The sequence below is a fragment of the Stegostoma tigrinum genome, chromosome 9, assembly GCF_030684315.1.
Source record: "Stegostoma tigrinum isolate sSteTig4 chromosome 9, sSteTig4.hap1, whole genome shotgun sequence".
NCBI lineage: Eukaryota > Metazoa > Chordata > Chondrichthyes > Orectolobiformes > Stegostomatidae > Stegostoma > Stegostoma tigrinum.
Genome location: NC_081362.1, coordinates 2,042,287 through 2,065,047, shown reverse-complemented (window position 1 = coordinate 2,065,047; position 22,761 = coordinate 2,042,287). Strand labels below are relative to the sequence as shown.

The 22,761-nt window shown below is 41.8% G+C and overlaps 1 protein-coding gene across 2 annotated transcripts in view; it reads right to left on the bottom strand.

Moving 5' to 3' along the window:
- Nucleotides 1-22,761, bottom strand: part of LOC125455226 (aftiphilin-like) — a 79,587-nt gene that overhangs the window by 10,292 nt on the left and 46,534 nt on the right. For both annotated transcript variants that reach the window (XM_059648306.1, XM_059648305.1), the window contains exons 3-8: nt 20,637-20,785; nt 20,182-20,308; nt 18,144-18,200; nt 16,337-16,468; nt 13,996-14,056; nt 12,374-12,457 (exon numbers count right to left, since the gene is read on the bottom strand). In XM_059648306.1, coding sequence (XP_059504289.1) covers nt 12,374-12,457; nt 13,996-14,056; nt 16,337-16,468; nt 18,144-18,200; nt 20,182-20,308; nt 20,637-20,785 — 610 coding nt within the window. The remainder of the gene's footprint in view (nt 1-12,373; nt 12,458-13,995; nt 14,057-16,336; nt 16,469-18,143; nt 18,201-20,181; nt 20,309-20,636; nt 20,786-22,761) is intronic.

The following is a 22,761-nucleotide window of genomic DNA, read 5'->3' as shown; positions in this document are numbered from 1 at the left end:
GTATAGACATACTCTTTTCAAACTAAAGTAGACATGTTTTCGAATGGCTAATAGTGAACATTTGTTTCATGTTGGAGTAGGAACTGGGATCTGATTGAAACAGAATGCAAAAATGTGTTTCAGAATCAGTTTGAGGCCCCACTCCCAGCACAACACACAGCAAGATAGTAACAATGAGAGTTTGGGGAATGTTAGCTTTGCCATCCATTAATGCCCAGAGGGAGAAAATAAAACTGAACAACAATCAACTTTAAAGTGCCAAGCTAGTCCCAATCACTCGATATTTTGTAAATGTAATAAAATAATCTTTGCATCCTCACTGTCCACTGGAGTAGTGCCAAAAGATTGGAGGGTGGCAAATGTCATTCTCTAGTTCAGGAAAGGGAATAGGGATGATCCTGGGAATTACAGACTGGTCAGTCTTACTTCTGTTGTGGGCAAATTATTGGAGGGGATTCTGACAGATAGCATTTATGATTATTTGGAAAAGCACAGTTTGATTAGAAATAGTCAGCCTGGCTTGGAGAAGGGCAGGCCATGCCTCACAAGCCTCATGAATTCTTTGAGGATGTGACAAAACACAATGAAGGTAGAAGAGTGGATGTGGTGTACATGGATTTTAGCAAGGCATTTCATAAGGTTCTACATGGTAGACACATTCAAAAAGTAAGCAGGCACAGGATTCAGTGAAATTTAGCTGTCTGGATTCAAAGCTGGATATCCAATCGAAGACAGAGCGTGGTAGTAGAATGAAAGTATTCAGCCTGGAGCTCGGTAACCAATGGTGTGCCACAGGGATCTGTTCTTGGACCTCTGCTCTTTATCAATGACTTGGATGAGGTAGTGGAAGGGAGGGCGGGTTAGTAAGTTTGCCGATGACATAAAGGTTAGTAGAGTTGTGGACAGCGTACAGGGCTGCTGTAGGTTGCAACGGGACATTGACAGGATGCAGAACTGGGCAAAGAAGTGGCAGATCGAATTCAACCCAGAAAAATGTGAAGTAATTCATTTTGGAAGGTTGAATTTGAATGCCAAATACAGGGTTAATGGCAGGATTCTCGGCAGTGTGGAGGAACAGAGGGATCTTGGGGTCCATGTCCATAGATCCTTCAAAGTTGCTACCCAAGTTGATAGGGTTGTAAAGAAGGCGTATGGTGTGTTGGCTTTCATTGGCAGGGGAATTGAGTTTAAGAGCAGTGAGGTTAAGCCGCAGCTCTATAAAACCCTGGTTAGACCACACTTGGAATATTGTGTTCATTTCTGGTCACCTCATTACAGGAAAGATGTGGAAGCTTTAGAAAGGGTGCAGAGGAGATTTACCAGGATGCTGGCTAGACTGGAGGACAGGTGTTACGAGGAAAGGTTGAAGGAGCTAGGGATTTTTTCATTGGAGCAAAGAATGAGAGGTGACATTGATAATAAATGGCAGATGGAGTTCAATCCGGGCAAATGCGAGGTGATGCATTTTGGAAGATCAAATTCAAGGGCAAACTGTACAGTAAATGGAAAAGTCCTAGGGAAAATTGATGAACAGAGAGATCTGGGTGTTCAGGTCCATTGTTCCCTGAAGGTGACAACACAGGTCAATAGGGTGGTCAAGAAGGCATATGGTATGCTTTCCTTCATTGGGCGGGGTATTGAGTACAAGAGTTAGCAGGTCATGTTGCAGTTGTACAGGACTTTGGTTCGGCCACATTTGGAGTACTGTGTGCAGTTCTGGTCACCACATTACCTAAAGGATGTGGATGCTTTGGAGAGGGTGCAGAGGAGGTTCACCAGGATGTTGCCTGGTATGAAGGGTGCTAACTATGAAGGCAGGTTGAGTAGATTAGGATTATTTTCATTAGAAAGACGGGGATTGAGGGGGGACCTGATTGAGATCTACAAAATCATGAGGGGTATAGACAGGGTGGATAGCAAAAAGCTTTACCCCCCAGAATGGGGGACTCAATTACTAGGGGTCATGAGTTCAAAGTGAGAGGAGGAAAGTTTAAGGGAGATATGCGTGGAAAGTTCTTTACACAGAGGGTGGTGGGTGTCTGGAACGCGTTGCCAGCGGAGGTGGTAGACACAGACACGTTAGCGTCTTTTAAGATATATCTGGACAGGTACATGGATGGGCAGGGAGCAAATGGACACAGACAGTTAGAAAATAGATGACAGGTTAGACAGACGATCTTGATCGGCACAGGCTTGGAGGGCCGAAGGGCCTGTTCCTGTGCTGTAGGTTTCTTTGTTCTCTGTTTCTTTGTTCTTTGATAGATGTGTACAAGATGATGACAGGCATAGCTAGAGTGGATAGTCAGAGACTTTCTCCCAGGATGGAAATGACTATTGAGGGGGCATAATGTTAAGGTGATTGCAAGAAGGTAAAGGGGAGATGTCAGAGGTAGGTTCTTCACACAGAGTGGTGGGCGTGTGGAATGCACTGCTGGCAGTGGTAGTGGTGTCAGATAATTTAGAGACTTTTATGCGACTCTTGGGTAGGTACATGGATGCTAGTGAAATGTAGGGTATGCAGGGTAGATTGATCTTAGGATAATAGGTCGGCACAACATTGTGGGCCGAAGGCCCTGTATGGGCCATACTGTTCTATGTTCTAATAAGATTGAACATTCAATGAAGGCTTCTATTCGCCTGATGCATGTGTTACATTTTTTGGTAAAATAACTTCAATCCAGCAGACACGATATTTTAAGAAGCCAATTAAGTAAAAGACATAGTGAGCTAGATATAAACTTGCATGGATTTTTTTTCCCCATTTTATATTTGATTTTCACTTGAATGGAGAATAGGAAAAGCCTTCCATTCTCAAACCAGCTTCTTCTACTCAGGCTAGAACACAGAATATAGAAAAGTACAGCACAGTACAGGCCCTTCGGCCCACGATGTTGTGCCGTGGAATAATCCTAATCCAAAAATAAAATAACCTAACCTACACTCCCCTCAATTCACTGCTGTCCATGCGCATGTCCAGCAGTCACTTAAATGCCACTAATGACTCCGCTTCCACGACTACCACTGGTAAACTATTCCATGCGCTCACAACTCTCTGGGTGAAGAACCTCCCTCTGACATCTCCTCTATACCTTCCTCCTAACACCTTAAAACTATGACCCCTCGTGGCAGTCAATCCTGCCCTGGGGAAAAGTCTCTGGCTATCAACTCTATCCATGCCTCTCATTACCTTGTACACCTCGATCAGGTCATCTCCCTTCCTCCTTCTCTCCAGACAGAAAAGTCCGAGCTCAGTCAACCTCTCCTCGTAAGACAAGCCCTCCAATCCAGGCAGATTCCTGGTAAACCTCCTCTGCACCCTCTCCAAAGCCTCCACATCTTTCCTATAATACGGCGACCAGAACTGGACACAATATTCCAAGTGTGGTCTCACCAGGGTTTTGTAGAGCTGCAGCATAACCTCGCGGCTCTTAAACTCGATCCGCCTGTTAATGAAAGCCAAAACACCATATGCTTTCTTAACAACCTTATCCACCTGGGTGGCAACTTTGAGGGAGCTATGCACTTGAACACCAAGATCCCGCTGTTCCTCCACACTGCTGAGAATCCTGCCTTTAATCCTATATTCAGCATTTAAGTTTGACCTTCCAAAATGCATCACTTCGCATTTATCCAGGTTGAACTCCATCTGCCATTTCTCAGCCCAGCTCTGCATTCTGCCAATGACTCGCTGAAGCCTGCAATAGCCCTCGATACTATCAACGGCACCTCCAACCTTTGTGTCATCAGCAAACATACTAACCCACCCCTCAACCTCCTCATCTAAGTCATTTATAAAAACTACAAAGAGCAGAGGCCCAAGAACAGAGCCCTGTGGGACACCACTCGGAACTGACCTCCAGGCAGAATACTTACCATCTACAACCACTCTCTGCCTCCTGTCAGCCAACCAATTCTGAATCCAGACAGCCAAATCACCCTGTATCCCATACCTCCCGACTTTATGAATGAGCCTGCCGTGGGGAACCTTATCAAATGCCTTGCTCAAGTCCACGTACACCACATCCACTGCTCGGCCCTCGTCAACCTGTCTCATGACTACCTCAAAGAACTCAATAAGATTTGTAAGGCATGACCTGCCCCTCACAAAGCCATGCTGACTCCCTTTAATCACACTATGCTTTTCCAAATAGTCATAAATATTATCCCTCAGAATTCTTGCTGATCATAGATGTAAGACTGACTGGTCTCTAATTTCCAGGGATTTCCCTATTCCCTTTCTTGAAAAGAGGAACAACATTTGCCTTCCTCCAATCTTCCGGTACGACTCCCATGGACAGCGAGGAAGCAAAGATCTTCGCCAGCAGCTTAGCAACCTCCTTTCTCACTTCCCGGAGCAATCTAGGAAAAATCTGGTCTGGCCCTGGGGACTTATCAATCTTAATGTTTGCCAAAATTTCCAGCACATCAACTTCGTCAACCTTGATCCGTTCAAGCCTGTTTTCCTGCTCCTCAAAGTTCTCATTCACAACAAGGTCCCTTTCCTTAGTGAAAACCGAAGCAAAAAACTCATTTAGGGCTTCCCCTATCTGCTCAGACTTCACACACGAGTTCCCTACGCTATTCCTGATCGGCCCTACCTTCTCCCTGATCCATCTCTTATTCCTCACGTATGAGTAAAATGACTTTGGGTTCTCCCTGATCCTTCCTGCCAAGCCTTTTTCCATGCCCCCTCCTGGTCCTCCTCAGTCCACTTTTGAGCTCCTTCCGAGCAAGCCTGTAATCCTCTAAAGCTGTGCTAGACCCTTGCTTCCTCCACCTTACGTACGCTGCCTTTTTCTTTTTGACAAGAAGCACCTCTGCACCGGTCATCCAAGGCTCCTTAATCTTACCCCTTCTTACCTGTCTCAGAGGAACAAATTTATACATCACTCGCAACAACTGCTCCTTAAACAGCCTCCACATGTCTGCTGTGCCCTTTCTGTGGAACAATTGCTCCCAATCTGTACTTCCCAACTCCTGTCTGATAGCGTCATAGTTTCCTTTACCCCAGTTAAATATCTTCCCCTGGTAACTGCTCCCTTCCCTTTCCATGGCTACGGTAAATGTGAGGCTGTTGTGGTCACTGCCGCCAAAGTGTTCTCCCACCACGAGATCTGACACCTGTCCTGGCTCATTGCCGAGCACCAAATCCAAAATGGCCTCCCTCCTCGTCAGCCTGTCCACATACTGAGTAAGGAACCCCTCCTGAACACACCTGACAAAAACGGCTCCATCCAAACCATCTGCACTAAGGAGGTTCCAATCTATACTGGGAAAGTTGAAGTCACCCACAGCAACAACCCTGCTACGTTTGCACTTTTCAACAAGCTGCTGGCCTATGAGTTCTTCGATCTCCCTACTGCTATTTGGGAGTCTGTAGAAAACCCCCAGTGAGGTGACTGCTCCCTTGCTGTTCCTAACTTCCACCCATACTGACTCAGTCGACAAACCTTCCTCGGCAACCTCAGCAGATGAGTCCTCATCAAAGGTTCTTTCAGCCACCGTTATACTGTCCTTGACCAACAAAGCCACACCTCCCCCTCTTTTACCACCTTCCCTGACCTTAATGAAAGATCTAAACCCTGGAACCTGCAACATCCATTCCTGACCCTGCTCTATTCATGTCTCCGAAATGGCCACAACATTGAAGACCCAGGTACCTATCCAAGCTGCAAGCTCACCTACCTTATTCCGGCTAAGAGCAGCTACTAGTATAAGTCTAAGTATACACACAGAGACAGATGATTCCCTCCTCGATATTTGGTGATAACAGAACAAACTCCTTAAAAAGGAGGGAGTGATTCAAAATCCTGAAGATTTATTTTACAAAGGCACCAGGTTATGTGGCAATGACAGGGCAGATAGACCTTCTATTCCATCCAGACCACTGCCGAATTGGTTGCTTCAACAAATCATGGTAGTGGGTCATTCCAGTTCATTTTCATGCAGTACAGGGGAAAATGAGGCCTAAATACACAGACAGCATTCAGCCACAGCAACTACTTGCTTCAGGTATACAGAAGGCCAAAAAAATGTTCCCTGTGTGTCAAGTCTACAGTACTCACTCACACTGTGCTTGCACAGTGATAACGTAAGAGTGAGTTGGTTCACTGGAAGTATACAACTTAATTTGCATTAATTTTCCCGTAAACAAAGCACAAAAACCAGAAATAAAGACAAAAAATTCATATAAAAACAAATATTTATATATGGAAAACTAATTAATGATTCTGCTATTTTAAGCTAATCAACTATGTTGACTTTTGTTTCTCAAATACTGAAATTAACTTCAGAAGATGTGATGGGTCTATTTGAAATCATAGAATGATTGTACATCACAAGAAGTGGCCAGTTTGTCACGATTATGCCGGCTCTCAACAAAAGCAATTCAGCTTGATTTCTAAAAGGAATGTATGTTGAATTTTAGGAACACAAACCCTGCTGAACCAGCGGCACTGTCCATTACTTTGGAGCATCTGAATGCAATTTCACCACGTGATATGGAACGCTCAAATCTCCCTCTTGCAGATGTTTACAGAATATTATGATCACCAATTAGAAATGTAACAAAGCTTTCAAGAGATTTTTTTTCCCCCATTCTATACTACTTTAAAGCTGAAACCCTCAGTTTCCAAACTCCCATCCTTAATTAGGGCTGATCTAGTATTTACCACTCCCTAAAATAATTTCTTCAACACTAATAAACATGCTCCCCACCTTCAATTCTCTAAAGTTAATCATCTCAGATTAGGAACGATTCATTGACGTTTGGAAATTTACTGTTTTGGAACAATGAAACAACCTTAAGAACCTGCTTTGTTACAGCCCTAAAGAGGTGACAAACCTTCACTGAATTAAATGCTGCAAGCTAAGCACAAGAGCACAGCACAAGCAGCTCTTTCCTTAGACGTACAGTCCACATCACCTGAAATGTTTTAAGGGTTCTTTCTATCAGCCAAGAGGTGAGAAACATCTACCCTTTGCATTTTAATGACAAGGTTGCACTATTGTGTTTACTCATTAGTTCACAACTCAGATGCACTGTACATATTAAAACAGCTTTAGCAAGATAACATTCACTTTAATAGCTTTCCAATTCTGAAATTTTCCAAATGTGAGGTCATAATTAAACAAACTGGAAGATATACCACTAAAATAACAAGGTGCTATGTTGTGACACCTCTCTTTTGACAGACTTAAGCAAGATAATGTTGAAGTTCAATAAAATATGAATTGATTTTCTTATCATTCGAGCACATGTAATGCAAGTTAAGAATGGATGTTAATGAATGCCTGACAAAACAGAACTAAAATATTACTCTCATGAATACTCTTAGTTCCAAGAAAAAGTTTATCTGTATTGGGCAAATGATTTTTAATGTTATTAACTCTGTTGTGGGGTACAGGTCATTACTTGTAGTAGAAAAATTGCATTTGTAAATTTAATGGACCTAGTATAAGCAACGGGGACTGTATGTCTAAAGATAAGTGACCCGCACAAATGTTTTAATAATAGAACTATTACTTGCAAGCAGAACTACAAAAATTTCTAAGATATAAAGAAATATGTGACACATGACTTCCCATGAAACTACTGCAGACTGAAATTCCCAAGATGCCAATAGGACAAAAAAAGTCACGGGCTTAGATTTCTTTCAAGAAAATGGGTACAACATTGCTACACACAGCATCTCAAAAGGTGAAGTAGTGTTGGGACAGGGACAAACAATGTTTATCAGACAAAAGTTACAAAATATATTAAAAATTAAAGGGACTGGATGCAACCCTAAGGAAATGGACAACACTTGAATGGAAAATGCTCATGTAGATTTCTCAAGAATGGAGTGGAAAGAAATGCAAGAACATTTGTGTCACACAAGGGGCAGACTGAACATCTCCAACAAGACAGACTCTCACCATTGCTCCTTGATGTTCAACAATATGATCTGAAACCACACGACACCAGGATGTGGTCGAACAGGTTTATTTGAAAACACAAGCTTTCGTCAGGTGAAGAGAGAGAGAAGCAGAGAGAACACAGAATTTAAGTAGATCAAAGGGTCACACAACTGATGAGGCTGTATTAAACAAACCTAAGATGCTGCCAAATCTTTAATCAGGTAGAAGATTTTAACTAATTAATATGTAAACGTAAATCCCCAAATTTATTTAAAGTCACTGCCCTGAGAGAATTAAAGGTTTTATCAGTGTAAAGAAGAGGTGACATTTTAGGTCAGACAATGCATGTTAGGTGAGGCCTTGTTTAGAATCTGTTTGTGTTTTAGTTTGGAATCAGACTGGTTTTATTTCTAAAGTAGAAATTTATAAAACACCATATTGACTGACTGTCTATAAATTGTGCACTTTTTTAACAAAATAAATCTCTGCAAATAAAAATTCACCCCATAGATTCATGTGTGAAAGAAAGAGCGTGCACGTGCAGATGGTGGTGGAGTGGGAGGGAACCAATATTCGCAGCGAACAACCCAGCCTTCAGGGCAACATCGACCACAACACCATACAACCCTGTCACGGCAATGACTGCAAGTCATGTCAGATCATTGACAGGGACACTACCATTGGACTTGGGAACACCAACCACCACACATATGGCAGATACTGTCACTCAGTCAATGTTGTCTCTCTCACACGCTGCAGACAAGGATGCCCTGAGGCATGGTATAATGGTAAAACTAGGCAGATGTTATGACAACAGACATCATACCATAATTGCCAAACAGGGACGTTCCCTCCTAGTAGAGAAGCACTTCAGCAGGTCAAGGACATTTGGGCTCAGACCTTTGGGTAAACACCCTCCAAGGCAGACTTTGGGATACACGCCAACTGAGGTCCGCCATGCAGAAGCTGATAGTCAAGGTCGCTACTCATAAGGACAGCTTCAACCAAGGTCTTGGGTTCATGTCGCACTACAGGTGATCTCTCTCGCCCTCTCTCTCACACACACACCCCTATGGGGTAAATCTGTATTTGCGGATACACTCTATTTTGTTCAAAAAGCACACAATTTATAGACAGTCAATGTGGTATTTTATAAATTCCTACTTTAGAAATAAAACCAATATGACTCCAAACTAAAACACAAACGAATTCCAAACAAAGCCTTACACCTAACATGTATTGTCTGATCTAAAATGTCACCCCTTCTTCACACTAACAAAACCTTTAGCTCTCTCAAGACAATGACTTGAAATAAATTTGGGGATGTGCATATATGTATTAATCAATTAAAATCTTCTAACCGATTAAAGATTTAGCAGCATCTTAGGTTTGTTTAATACATCGTCATCAGTTATGTGACCCTTTGGTCTTCTACTCATAAATTCTGTGTTCTCTGTGCTTGTTTCTCACTTCAACTGATGAAGGGGCTGTGCTCCAAAAGCTTAAGTTTTTGAATAAGCCTGTTGGTCTACAACTACCCCAGTCAACAGCAGTATCACCATGGCTTTCAACAATATGACAATTGCAGAGTGCCCCATTATCAACATTCGGGAGAGAGAGAAGGGGATGGTTAACCACTGACCAGAAACTGAACTAGAACAGCCAAATAAACACTGTGGATACAAGAGCTAGTCAAAGGCTAGGCAGCCTGCAGCAAATAACTCACCTCCTGACTCCCCAAAGCCTGGCCACCATCCACAAGGCACAAGTCAGGAGTGAAATGGAATAGTCATTTGCCTGGATGGGTGCAGCTCCAAAAACACTCAAGAAGCCTGACACCATTCAGGACAAAACAGCCCACTTGGCAGGCACACCATCCAAACACATTTAATCCCACCAGCAACAATGCTCAGAAGCAGCAGTGTGTACCATCTAGATGATGCATTGCAGGAATTCAAGAAAGGATCCTTAGACAGTACCTGACAAACTCAAGACTATTACCACTGGAAGGACAAGGGCAGCAGAGACATGGGAACAGTGTCACAACACTGACTTGGAACTACACTATTGTTTCTTCATTGGTGCTGGCTCAAACTGTGAATCTCCTTCCCTAATGGGATTTTGGGTCTACCTACAAGAAATTAACTGCAGCAGTTTAAGAAAGCAGCTCACTGCTAACTCCTCAAGCAACTACAGAACTAATAAATGCTGGCCCAGTCAGCAATGCCCACAACCCTGACTAAATTAAAAAGGAAAGTAGTTACAGACAGCACATAGAAACTTCAGCCAAAACCAATATCTTGAAACAGCTATAAATGCAGTTAAGCTACTACAAAGGATCACCTGCACACCAAACACAAAAAGAATAGGCTATTGAAAGGGTTTTGTGGTCCTACAAATAACAGGAATGCACTGCAGCCCCATAAAGTCCAGTAACAAATAATGTGGTTAACCAAAAACAGGAGAAAGCTTCATCAGTATATCCCCCTTCAACTTAACATGCAAGTTTACAAAAAGATTTAAATGTTTCCAGACATTTTAGAAAGACCAGCTTGCCTGCCCTACTTATGTTTCCCATGTGATCAGTTTGTCGCACCCCACCCACCCCATTCACTTCTATACTACAGGAAGGTGATCTGTATAACGGACAACACAAAAGTTATCAGCCCAGGCACTGTACTGTAGACCTCAGCACCGGAGCTACTATTGCAGTACAGTTACGAAACTGATATCTACATGATAAGGTAAAAGATTGCCTATGTCCTACACAAAAAGTAACTAATTTGACTTGTGCCATGCACCCTTTCCCAAACATAAGTCAGGCAAGTGAAAGGAATCGTTAACATTTGTCATAAGGTGACACGTACTCATCAATGCTGAGTAGAAGTGATACACAGGCACTTGGTGGCACATCCTGTCACAGACTTGACCTGAAAAAATCATTGTCTCAATGTTAAGACAGCACTTAACATGATATATTGTAAAAGGAAGTTCTGGCAAAGTTACTGAATGGGGAGTGTCAAAGGGAAACCCTCCAGTTATGGAGTCATTTAAACACAAAAGGTGGATGGCTGTGGTTACCAAAGACCAATCATCACAATCCCAGGTCATCTCTGCAGGTGTTCCTTAGGTAAACAACCTGAATTCAAAATCCATCTTCAGATACTTTATCAATGACATACCCACCGTCATACTAAAGCTGTTTATTAAAAATTTCCAGTGTTCCACTCCAAACTTCACTCCCCTGATAATGAAGCAAATCATATTGACCAAGAACAGGACGTGGAACAGTATCTAGGTTTGACTTAATGCAGGATTGCTGTCTCTTACCAAGGTATTCAATCTTCAGTGCAAGTCCAGAAACCTCACTTTTAACTAACAACAGCATCACCACCAACCACAGCTTGAAATAAATCAGAAAGCTTACAAGAACAGGTGACAGTACTAGGACATGCACCACAAAGGCTCACCTCCTGACCACTTAAAACCACTCTTCCATTCACAGGAGTGAAGTGAAGAGAATGGTGAAATACTCAGTACTCATTTGTAACAATTCAACAAGCACATCTAGGACACAGTGGCTGGTTTAACCGCTGACCTTGCCAGTGTATGATATAACTCATTCTCTCTACCATTGGCACACTGTGGCCGAAGTATGCAAGGCACTCAGCAGGAACTCACCGGGGGTATTTTGATAGCGACTTCCTCTCCAGGAATCTCTATCTCCAACGCTAAGAAAGTCAACAGCACTCAAACCATGAAACTAACACTGCCTCTTGAGCTTCCCTCCAGGTAACGCACGATCCTAACCTGGACAGGTATCCCTAAACCTTCACAGTCATTTGATTGGTGCCCTGGAAGTTCCTATTTAACACCACTGTAGTAGCATCACTATCATAGGAGCACTAGCAGTTTATGGGGAAAGCCCACCATCAACTTCTCAGGCAATTCGGGATATATAGGAACAATGATCATCCCAATCCCAACAAAAAAGCCAGGAATGTAAAAGAAAGCCAAGATTATTCAATTTTACTGGTATTAGGAAATACATTGCTGGAGTGAATGGGCTTCAGCATGAGAATACTGACACACACAAATAAAGACAAAAAGAGTTAAATGCCCGAAGTAAGTATTAGGGATAGCAAGAACTGCAGATGCTGGAGTCAGAGACAATGCAGTACGGAGCTGGAGGAACACTGCAGGCCAGGAGGCATCAGAGGCGCAGGGAAGTTGGCGTTTTGAAACTGCCTGGCTGCTGTTTTCCTCCTGCTCCACACATTATGATGTTGGTTGATTTCTGATTTGCAGTATTTTTTTGAAAAAAAATCAACTGTTGTAACTGGTGAAAGATACCATTGCTTTCAATAAGATAGATCTGATGCCAATCAGAAAGCCTGGTTTTGTTCATGGGAAGAGAGTCATGTGATCACAGTGTCGGATGCCTAACATGTTGCAGTTAAGACATTCTGCTGACCTGGGATTATGTCACTGTTGTTAGAGCTACTGTCATCCAAGGGTCCAAAGAAATCAAGGTTTAGAATAGTGGAACCTCCATTAGCTTGAAATTCAGTAACCATGTTGGAAAGCAGTCATACAGGGGTTTAGCCAGGGGAAAGGAATTGATGAACAATAGGGGGGCAAGACACAAACTTCAACATGCAGGTTACCATTACCACATACTACAAACATAAGCATTCAAACACTGAAGATTAATTATCCATGTTAGCTAGTCAACCAGTTCTATAATGAATATTAGTTACAACACATAGGCCATAAAGTGCACAAATGTTGCAGCCTAAAAAAAAAGAGGGAATGTACTTTCCTCAACGATGTAACTGACACAAAGAATTTTAAATTGAGCCTAACAAACAAATCACAAGCACAAGGAATCAATCATGAAGTAAGCAGGAAGATTTGACTGGATTAGTTAATGGACACCAAAACAACACGGAGGATGACCCAAGCTTTCTTTCCATTTTTAGACAAGGAGTTTGTGGGATGGGACTTTGATTTGACGCGCATGATTAAGTCTTGGAGCACTGCAGGAAGACCAATAAAATAATTTGCATTTTAACTTCAGCAATTTTCTAATTTATGATTTCATGTGATCTACATTATGATCTACAAGTTCAGTCACATAATACTTCAACATTTATTAAATGCTAACTGCCATATATTTGGAAGTCAACAACCTATGAAATTCAGTATTCAACAGGTTTAAAAAAGACTAGACACAGTACCGCCAACTCCACATTAGCTTCATTCTTAAAGTTAAGCAAAATGACAGCAAGTGAAAGCTTAAGTTGCTTTTGACATGTTAGATAGTATAACTTATATTAGGTACCATGCCATCAATATCTTGGACAAGTCAGTGGTCTTATTCCATTCGTTAGCACAAACTTAATCTTTTTACTTAAGCAATTGTGCAATTAGAAAGAAATGTAGATAAAATGGGATAGAGAAAATAGCCTGCAAGGAAGGTCTTCTTGCATGTTAACTTCAAAGTTTTTAGAGCTTAATAAGTCTGACAATCAGAATAATTTACTATAACTTGCAATGAATTACAATGATAAAAATGTATCATTGAATGTGCATTGGTTTGGTTTTTTTAAAAACATATATACACTTTAAAATGCACTCTCTCTGGTTTACGCAGAATGTATTTTTAAAAATTACAAATAAATACATTACAGCTCCCCACATAAAAACTGTAAACATCTTCATGTGACTGCTAATGGGAAGTAAATGACAAATATTGATTTGGCAAACTATGATTGTTATTTCAGTTATAAAATTAGTTGTTTTAGGTAATAAGTAGATTAATACTGCATAGTTTTGCATGATTGTTATAAGAGGGAAAGAATTGAAATTGTGAAAGCCGGGTGCAATGTTAGCGTTCTAATGTTCATATACAGTATTTATATTTGTGTTGAGGGACTTTCATAATTCGCGAAACGAGGCCAAGAGAAACCAGGATTCCCATAGTGAGAAAGAAAAACAAACAAACAAAACAAAACCGAGAGAGAGAGGTCTGTCTGAACTTGGTAGGTTTCTTAACTCTAGATCTGGTGCTAGAGGCTCCACGCAGGAACGTACCATCAAGAGGATTAGTAAGGCCACTGCTACTCCAGTCAAACTGGACAGGCGGAACGTGCTCCTAGGGAGGGAAGGAAACATTACATTATACATCAGTGTTCCATTGTACTGAGAAGAAAAAGGTCTCTAGCTGCAAATTAATATCAAAGCAGATAATTTTGCTATTTCATAACTCTACTGCAATTGTCCATAATGTTGAACTCTCAAAATTTATGCTGTGTCAAACAAAGACACTGCTACCTAAAACAGTGATGATGATGACAAAGTAAACATCTCCGGACAGAGATCCCATCTGCTTCCCAATCTCTGCCTCACATCTGTAGAAAGTACTTAAAAACAAGCAAGGTATTGAGGTTGTAGACTTGTTTGCCGAGCCGCTGTGTTTGGTTGCAGACATTTCGTCACCCTGCTAGGTAGCATCGTCAGTGCACCTCTGGTGGTGAAGCGTTGGTGTTCTGTTCTGCTTGTTATTTATGTGTCTCGGTTTGCTGGGGTGGTTGGCATCACTTCCAATTCTGTTTTTCAGTGGTTTGTATATCGGGTACAGTTCAAGTGTTTCTTGATGGAGTTCCGGGTGGAATGTCAGGCCTCCAGGAATTCCCTGGCATATCTCAGTTTGGCTCGTGCTATTATGGATGTGTTGCCCCATTCAAATTCATGTCCTTCTTTGTCCATGTGTATTGAGACCAATGAGACGTGGTTGTGTCTCTTGGTGGCTTGTTGATGTTCATGTATCCTTATTATCAGCTTTCTTCCAGTTTGGCCTATGTAATGTTTTTCACAGTCCTCGCATGGTATTTTGTATATTACATTAGTTTTATTGGTTGTGGGTATGTGATCCCTTAAGTTTGTCAGTTGCTGCCGTTGGATGGTTGTTAGTTTGTGGGCTATCCTGATGCCTAGGGGTCTGAGAAATCTTATGGTCATCTCTTGTATATCTCTAATATACAGTAGGGTGACTAGTGTGTCTGGTCATGTTGTGTCTTCTTGTTGTGGTCTATCACAGAGGTAATGGCCAATTGTGCTTTTTGGGTATCCATTCCTTTTAAAAATTCTGTATAAGTGCTCCCGTTCCGCTTTGCTCAATTCCAGGTTGCTACAGTGAGTTACGGTTCGTTTGAATAGTGTCCTGATGCAGCTCTGTTAATGGCTGTTGGAGTGGTTGCTGAGATAATTCAGTATCTGGTCCATATGTGTAGTCATTCTGTATATGCTTAAACAGCGTATCAGAGATGACCACAAGGTATCAGGGTAGCCCTCAAACCAACAATCACCCAATGACAGCTACTGACGAACATAAAGGATCGCATACCCACAAACAATAAAACTAATGTAATATACAAAATACCATGGAAGGTCTGTGAAAATCATCATATAAGCCAAACCGGAAGAAAACTGACAACAAGGATACACGAACACCAACAAGCCACCAAGAGACACAACGAATTCTCACTAGTGTCTCCATACAGACAAAGAGGACACAAATTCAATTGAAACGACACATCCATAATAGCACAAGCTAAAACTGAGGTATGCCAGGGAATTCCTGGAGGCCTGGCATTCTAACCAGAACTCCATCAACGAACACATTGATCTGGACCAGATATACAAACCACTGAAAAACAGAACTGGAAGTGATGCCAACCACCCCAGCAAACCGAGGCATATAAATAACAAGCGCGATAGGACACTAACGCTTCACCAGAGGCTCACTGACCATGTTACCTAGCAGGGTCATAGGTCACAGAATCCCTACAGTGTGGAAACAGGTTCTTCGGCCCAATAAGTCCACACTGACCCTCAGAGCATCTCACCCAGACCCATCCTGCTAATTAACACATCCCTGAACACTATGGGAAATTTAGCATGGCAATCCACCTAGCCTGCACATGTTTGGACTGTGGGAGTGACAAAACATCTTCAAACACACCAGCTCAGCAAGCAAATCTGCAGCCTCATCCACAACCCAAGCTACAAATCTTCTCAAAAACTTTAAGCAAGGTATTTCCTACGGACAGGTGGATGCCAGTTACCACAGTCACTCGAGCAGACAGCCGTAATTTTTTTTTAAATGTCACTGCTCCAAGCCTGGCAATAGATGTCAATCCACCATTCAGCTAGGACAGAACAGTGATGGAATAAAATTTAAGAAACTGATGACACAGGAAGAACAGGAATGGAATGTTTATTAAAGTTTAGGCAATAGACAATCTATATCGCTTAGTCAATCTCCCTCCTACTCCCTGCAACTTACTAACCAGTAAACAAAGCTGTTTGAAAGCAAAAGATTATAAATCATTAGATACCCTTTAGTAATGAAATAATTGTAACTTAGGATTACTTGGATTTGATCAGATGCAGAACCGCACATTTCTGAGGGCGTGACACTTGCAGTTGAAATTTGACCTATTGACGCTATCTTCTCTGCAGCTGATATTGGCTTTACTGGTTCTTTAGTGGGTTCTAACATGCCCTGAAACAAAAGAAACCATGTTACATAAACAGGTATACCCTAACTGGCAGGTTTTGAGATACGGTCTTAGAATTAAGCCTCACCTAGTGGAAGTGCAGAAATCGAAAATCGTGGGTGCACAGCCAAGGTTTTCTGCTCAGCAACAGAAATGCAAACTTGCTAAATGCACAATTTCCTGATTATGTGCTCTCAGTATGCAAGAACCCATTTTAGCAGCGTGCACTTGCAAAGCTAACCTTTTAAGTTCCCAGCCAATTTAAGAACAAATGAAAAATACACTGGCTTATGTTACTGATGATACTTAACCCAACAACTGAATATTAAGACTTTCAGATGTCAATGCGCACTTTAGATTGCAATACTTTAGCCATACAACAGGCTCAAAATGAAAAAGAAGCAAACAAAAATGTGATGTTGTGAACTCCAAAAGTAACAATGATTACTGTGAATCTCCAAGCAAACATTAACTGTTGCAAGGTTCAATTTAAACCCTTGCTTTTTTTTTTGTTAAGGCAGTGGGCATGGCCTAATTGGGTACCTGACAAGGTTGATACTGCAACATGTTTCCTCTTGTGTAGGAGACTAAAACTAATATGACATCATTTAAGAACAAGAGGTCCCCTTTTCAAGAGTGATGGGGAGGATATTTTTTGCTCAGAGGGTTGGGGTTCGCACAAAAACTGCATCAGTCATCTGTCAGTGAATGGTGGAGCAGGCACATTGGCCTAACCAGCTCCCAAGTCCTCTGTTCCTATGGTTGGAATGGGAGTCCTGATTCTTGACCTAGAAAACTTAGTGAAAAGGAAAGTCTCTTTTACTTAAGCACTGAGTAGTCTAAAGAGACTACACACCACCACGCACGTAGCCCTGGGATCACCCATTCGCAAGCATCAAAATAAGGCTCCACAGTAAAGTTTGGGAAGCCCTGTATTATGGTAATGGTTTAGGTGATAGCTCAAGGAATGGAGCACCACTACTGTAAACTGCAACACTGTGCAGCTTATATCAGCAGCGACTTAAATCCTTATTTTGCATACCGATGCAAGTTTTTAGAACGATAAGTGATCGTTTGTAGTTCATCAATAAATGAGCATTTTAAACAACAGTTTGGTCAAAATCTGGGTGTTCAATGATCACAAATAGAATCTGAACTGACAATAAGGGAAAACAGGGTTTTTTGTAGTTTGCTTTTCAAATATGAAGTATGTAGGGACAAAGCAAACCCAATGTCCAGGTTCTTCTATATATACAGCTAAACAAGCAGAATAATTATCACGAGTATTCTGGAAATCAGCCTGTTAAAGTGAAATCTGCTGTAAAGAATAAATTACATAAAGACAATAAGAAAATCTACATTATGCCATGGGCAGATTACACAAAGGTGATTCTATCTACTTACTGTAGTTTGATAGTCAGTTGCAGTTTACAAAAATCTACCTTGTTGTCAGGTGGTTAAAGAGGATGTCTGTACCTAGTTTACTTGAAAATGTGAAACACATTTGTTGGGCCCATAAGACTCGCCAATATTTTTTATTATATGATTGGTAAGGACCTTTGAATAATAAAATTACAGAATTAGAGTCCGGGTGCAGGTCATTCTTCTTTTTCTGTCTCCATTTATACAAAAATGAAGGTGACTAATGCATCACATTACACAATTTAGAGATGTACTTACCAGACCAGACGCATATGCGGGAACAATGACAGGCTGCTTCCTCTGCCCTGTAAACAACTTTTGGAACAGAGACAATTAGAATCAATTAATTGTTATTTAATTAAACCTGAAATGAAGGGAAAACATCAGAGTTTTGATGATCTTGAAATTCAACAAGCTGATGTACAAACAGTTTGCAATTCTATTTTGTGAAGAACGCAAAAGACTTTTTCTAAGCATTAGAAATTAGCCCCCTTCTAAATGATGCCTTGCACTTAACATTCTGACAGCTTAGTTCAGTTGGTGATTATTCTTACACTTGATTATGGGTTTCGGTTCCTTTCAAATGTTTGAATTTATAATCTAAACTGAAATCTTACTGCAGCACTCAAAACTCACCACATCAAAGTGTCAAACTTCAGAGGACAAATAAAACTTTTCTAATAACTGCATTATCTTGCAGTTATCGAAGGCAGTTACTAAAACTAGGTACTCTCCTTTCCCCACAATTTCCAAATGTATTAAATGTCCGTGTAGAAAAAACAAAGGGAACATGACTGCCAGAGTGACTCATTTGCTCTTAACAAGAGTCAGTACACTTCAGAAAGAATGAATACATAAAGTACAACTGTTTATTGGAAGTAAGCCAGCTGCACTAAAACAAGTTAACTTTTCTTCAGTTAAAAAAAACATAGGAGATGGATATCACTGGCTGAGGCCAATATTTACTGCCCATCCTAAATACCCTGGAGAAAAAAGGTGGTGCTCAGCTGCCTCCTTGAGCCTCAGCAATCCATGTGGTAGAGGCATATCCACAATGCTGTTATGAAGAGTGAATGTACAGCAATATATATTCAGGTTGTTTCCAGATCTGTGTCTGGGAGGGGAACTTGCAAGTGGTGGGGTACCTGCTGTCATGGAGTCATAGAGGTGTACAGCACAGAAACAGACCCTTCAATCCAACTTGCCCACACCAGCCAAATATCCTAAATTAATCTAGTCCCATTTGCCAGCATTTAGCCCATATCCCTCGAAACCCTTCCTATTCACAAACCCATCCAGACGCCTTTTGTAACTGTACCAGCCTCCACGACTTCTTCTGGCAATTCATTCCATACACACACCACCTTCTGCATGAAAGATTTACCCTTAGGTCCCTTTTAACTCTTTCCTCTCACCTTAAATGTATGCCCTCCAGTTTTGGATACCGCCACCCCAGGGAAAAGACCTGGGTTATTCACCCTATCTATACCCCTCTAGATTTCATAAACCTCAAAGGTCAGCCCTCAGTCTTTGATCCTCCAAGAAAAACAGCCTCAGCATATTTAACCTCTCCCTTTAGTTCAAGCCCTCCAACCATGGCAACATGCTTGTAAAATCTTTTCTGATCTCTTTCAAAATTTCACAACATCCTTCCCATAGCAGGGAGACCAGAATTGCACACAAAATTCCAGAAGTGGGCGAACCAATGTCCTGCACAGCTGCAAAATAACCTCCCAACTCCTACAGTCAATGCACTGACCAATAAAACAAGCATGCCAAACCCTTCTTCAGTATCCTATCTATCGGCAACTCCACTTCCAAGGAACCATGAGCCTGCATTCCAAGGTCTTTGTTTAGCAACAGCACCCAGAACCTTACCATTAAGTAATTAAGTCCTGCCCTGGTTTCCCTTTCCAAAATACAGCACCTCACGTTTGTTTAAATTAAACTCCATTTGCCACTCCTCGGTCCATTGGCCCATCTGATCAAGAACCTGTCGTACTCTGCGGTAACCCTCCTTGCTGTCCATTACACCTCCAATTTTGGTGTCATCTGCAAACTTACTAACCATTCCTCTTGTGTTAACATCCAAATCATTTATATAAATGACAAAAAGCAGTGGACCCAGCACCAATCTTAGTGGCACACCGCTGGTCAGAGGCTTCCAGTCTGAAAAGCAACCCTCCACCACCACCCTCTGCTGTCCTTGCCTCTCTAGGTGGCTCAGGCAAAGGGTTTGGAAGGTGCTGGCAAATTCTAATAAATTCTCCTTTATCCCCCGATCCCATTAACTTACAATGTTTCTGGTATCGATTCCCAGAGAAATTAGAAGCTTTTTGTTGCTGTGAGAACCACCCCACTGGTACCTCAGGCCGTGAGCATCTTCCACATCTTGCAGCTCGGTCCACACAGATAACAACTCCCTGCATGACCCACAAGAAATAATGAAGCTATTCAGTGCAATAAAACACGTGACTCAGCAGATTAAGCACTTTAATCAAAGAATTCTGTTTAGAGTAGATTTCGTTGCAGATCTTCACTTCTATCGTTTTCAGCGAGTACACATTTGAATTTAACAATTTTTTTGCTGCAGTACGCAAACAGCATTTTGGTTGAATCTTCGTCAGCTCAATGGATACAGCTTTTATTTGAAATAAGCTTAATGAATCACCTTCAATGCATTTAACCATAATTTTCCCAATTCATTTCAACTGAATCCTTGACAATGTGCGTACTTGTTCACAATCTTACCCATTGTTCGCCTTGACCTGGTCTCCCCTCTCCAGTCCAGACTGCAGCAGCTGCCCCAGAGAGCAGATTTCTTCTTTAGTGACCTTAATAGTTGGCACCGGAGAAAAACAAGTTTGGAAAACTCGCTCCAGACGCTTTAGCAAAGACACCTGCATTAATCAAGCAACAGTTGGCATTAGTCTGAATTATCCCCTTCTCGGTTTTAACCAGTTGCACAAAGTCCATTTTATTCCAATTAAGACACTAGCTATTTGCATAAGATGCTTCAGGCTCACTGGGGAAGAGCAAAGATAATGCTGAAAATACTTATCTTGGTGTTCAGGTGGCACATTTCTTGCCTTTTTAGTGCTAAACATTCTGCCTTACACATCACCTTTACTTCCTTACTTGCTCCATTTCCACTCCTTTTGTCTTTGAATCACTAAATATGTCATTTAATCTCTCCCATTTTCCACCTAATCACAGATATTTTTTGTTCTTTTCACGGGTTGAAAATCTAATATATTTCTGACTTTTACCAATTCTAATAATATTTCAGGTCAACAAAATTTCAACTGTTTCTCTCCAACAGCTACCAGCCCCATGAGTATTTTCAGCTTTTTATCTTTTTATTTCATAGTGCCAGCATCTGCAGTACTTTTTTTTGTATTGTCAATGCATGGTGGATTATAGTGTTTGGTTCACTCTTTTCCCAGCCATTCCAAGATAAGGTTTAGCTTCCCTTCAGCAAAGCAAGAATATGATATCAACACATTGGCAGTGGACTCAATACAATAAGGTTCAGGGTTACAGTTAATTTGTTTACAAAAGGGAAACAAAAAAAAAAGCTATCAGCTACAATTCAGGTTCCTGATTTCTAAGCAAATTACATTTTCTGGAAGCAGATGGGAAACTGTAACACAAGGGAGTCAATTTTCATTAAAGGAAGGGTCATTGTGGCACAGAATGTCGTCATTTGGCTCTTCAAGGCAATGCTGGCTTTTTCAGGCACTGTGCTCACAAAAAGCATTGGTTACTTTGGCAGGAGACCGAAGAACTATGATCATTTGCATCACTTACCTCCAGAACTATCACCAACTCCAGGGCAAGTCACAAACCATACCCTGGCATAAGTGTAAGTGTCTAACTCCAAGATGGGTCTGAAACAACATACTAGTTTGCATCCCTATATCCTTTTTTTGGTGTTGGGGGGGGGGGGGGGGGCGCAGGGTCCTGCAACCACAGGACTAGAAGAATAGGGAGGTATTGCTACAAATTTGTGGGGGTTCGGTGACACCATTCTTTGAATAGTATGAGATTTTGATACCCATTGTGGCAAAGCAGGAGGCCCAGGATGGACATGTCAAGGAAGGGGGTGAGGGAGAGAGGAGAGAGGAGAGAGAATTGAAATGCTTCGCGACTGGGAGGTGTAGTTGTTTGTTGCAAACTGAGCGTAGATGTTCCCAAAGCACCCCCCAAGCCTCCACTTGGTTTCCCCAACATAGAGGGGCCCACAACGGGAACAGTGGATACAGTATACAACATTAGCAGATGTGCAGATGAACATCTGTTTGATGTGGAAGGTCTTCTTAGGACCTGGGATGAGGGAGATAATGGTATAGCACTTGCTCTGGTTGCAGGGAAAAGTGCTGGAGGTGTTGGGGCTGGAGGGGAATGTGCAGTGGACAAGGGAGTCACGGAGAGAGTGGTCCCTCTGGAAAGCAGACAAGGGTGAGGAGGGAAAAACGTCTTTGGTGGTAGGGTTGGATTGCAGATGGCGGAGGCGTCGGAGGATGATGCGTTGGATTTGGAGGTTGGTGGAGTGGTATGTGAGGATGAGGGGGAATTCTGTTTTGGTTGTTATTGCGGGTAAGGGGTGAGAGGGATGAGTTGTGGGAAATGCGAGAGACACGGTTGAGGGCATTTTCGACCACTATGGAGGTAAGTTGCAGTCCTTGAAAAATGAGGACATCGGGGACGTCCAGGAGTAGAATGCCCCCATCTCAGGAGCAGATGCAGTGGAAGCGAAGGAATTGGGGATAGGGGATGGCCTTTTTACAGGAAGGTGGGTGATAGGAAGTGTATTTTATGTAGCTGTGGGAGTCAGTAGACTTGAAATGGATATCGATTTCCAGGCGGATGTCAG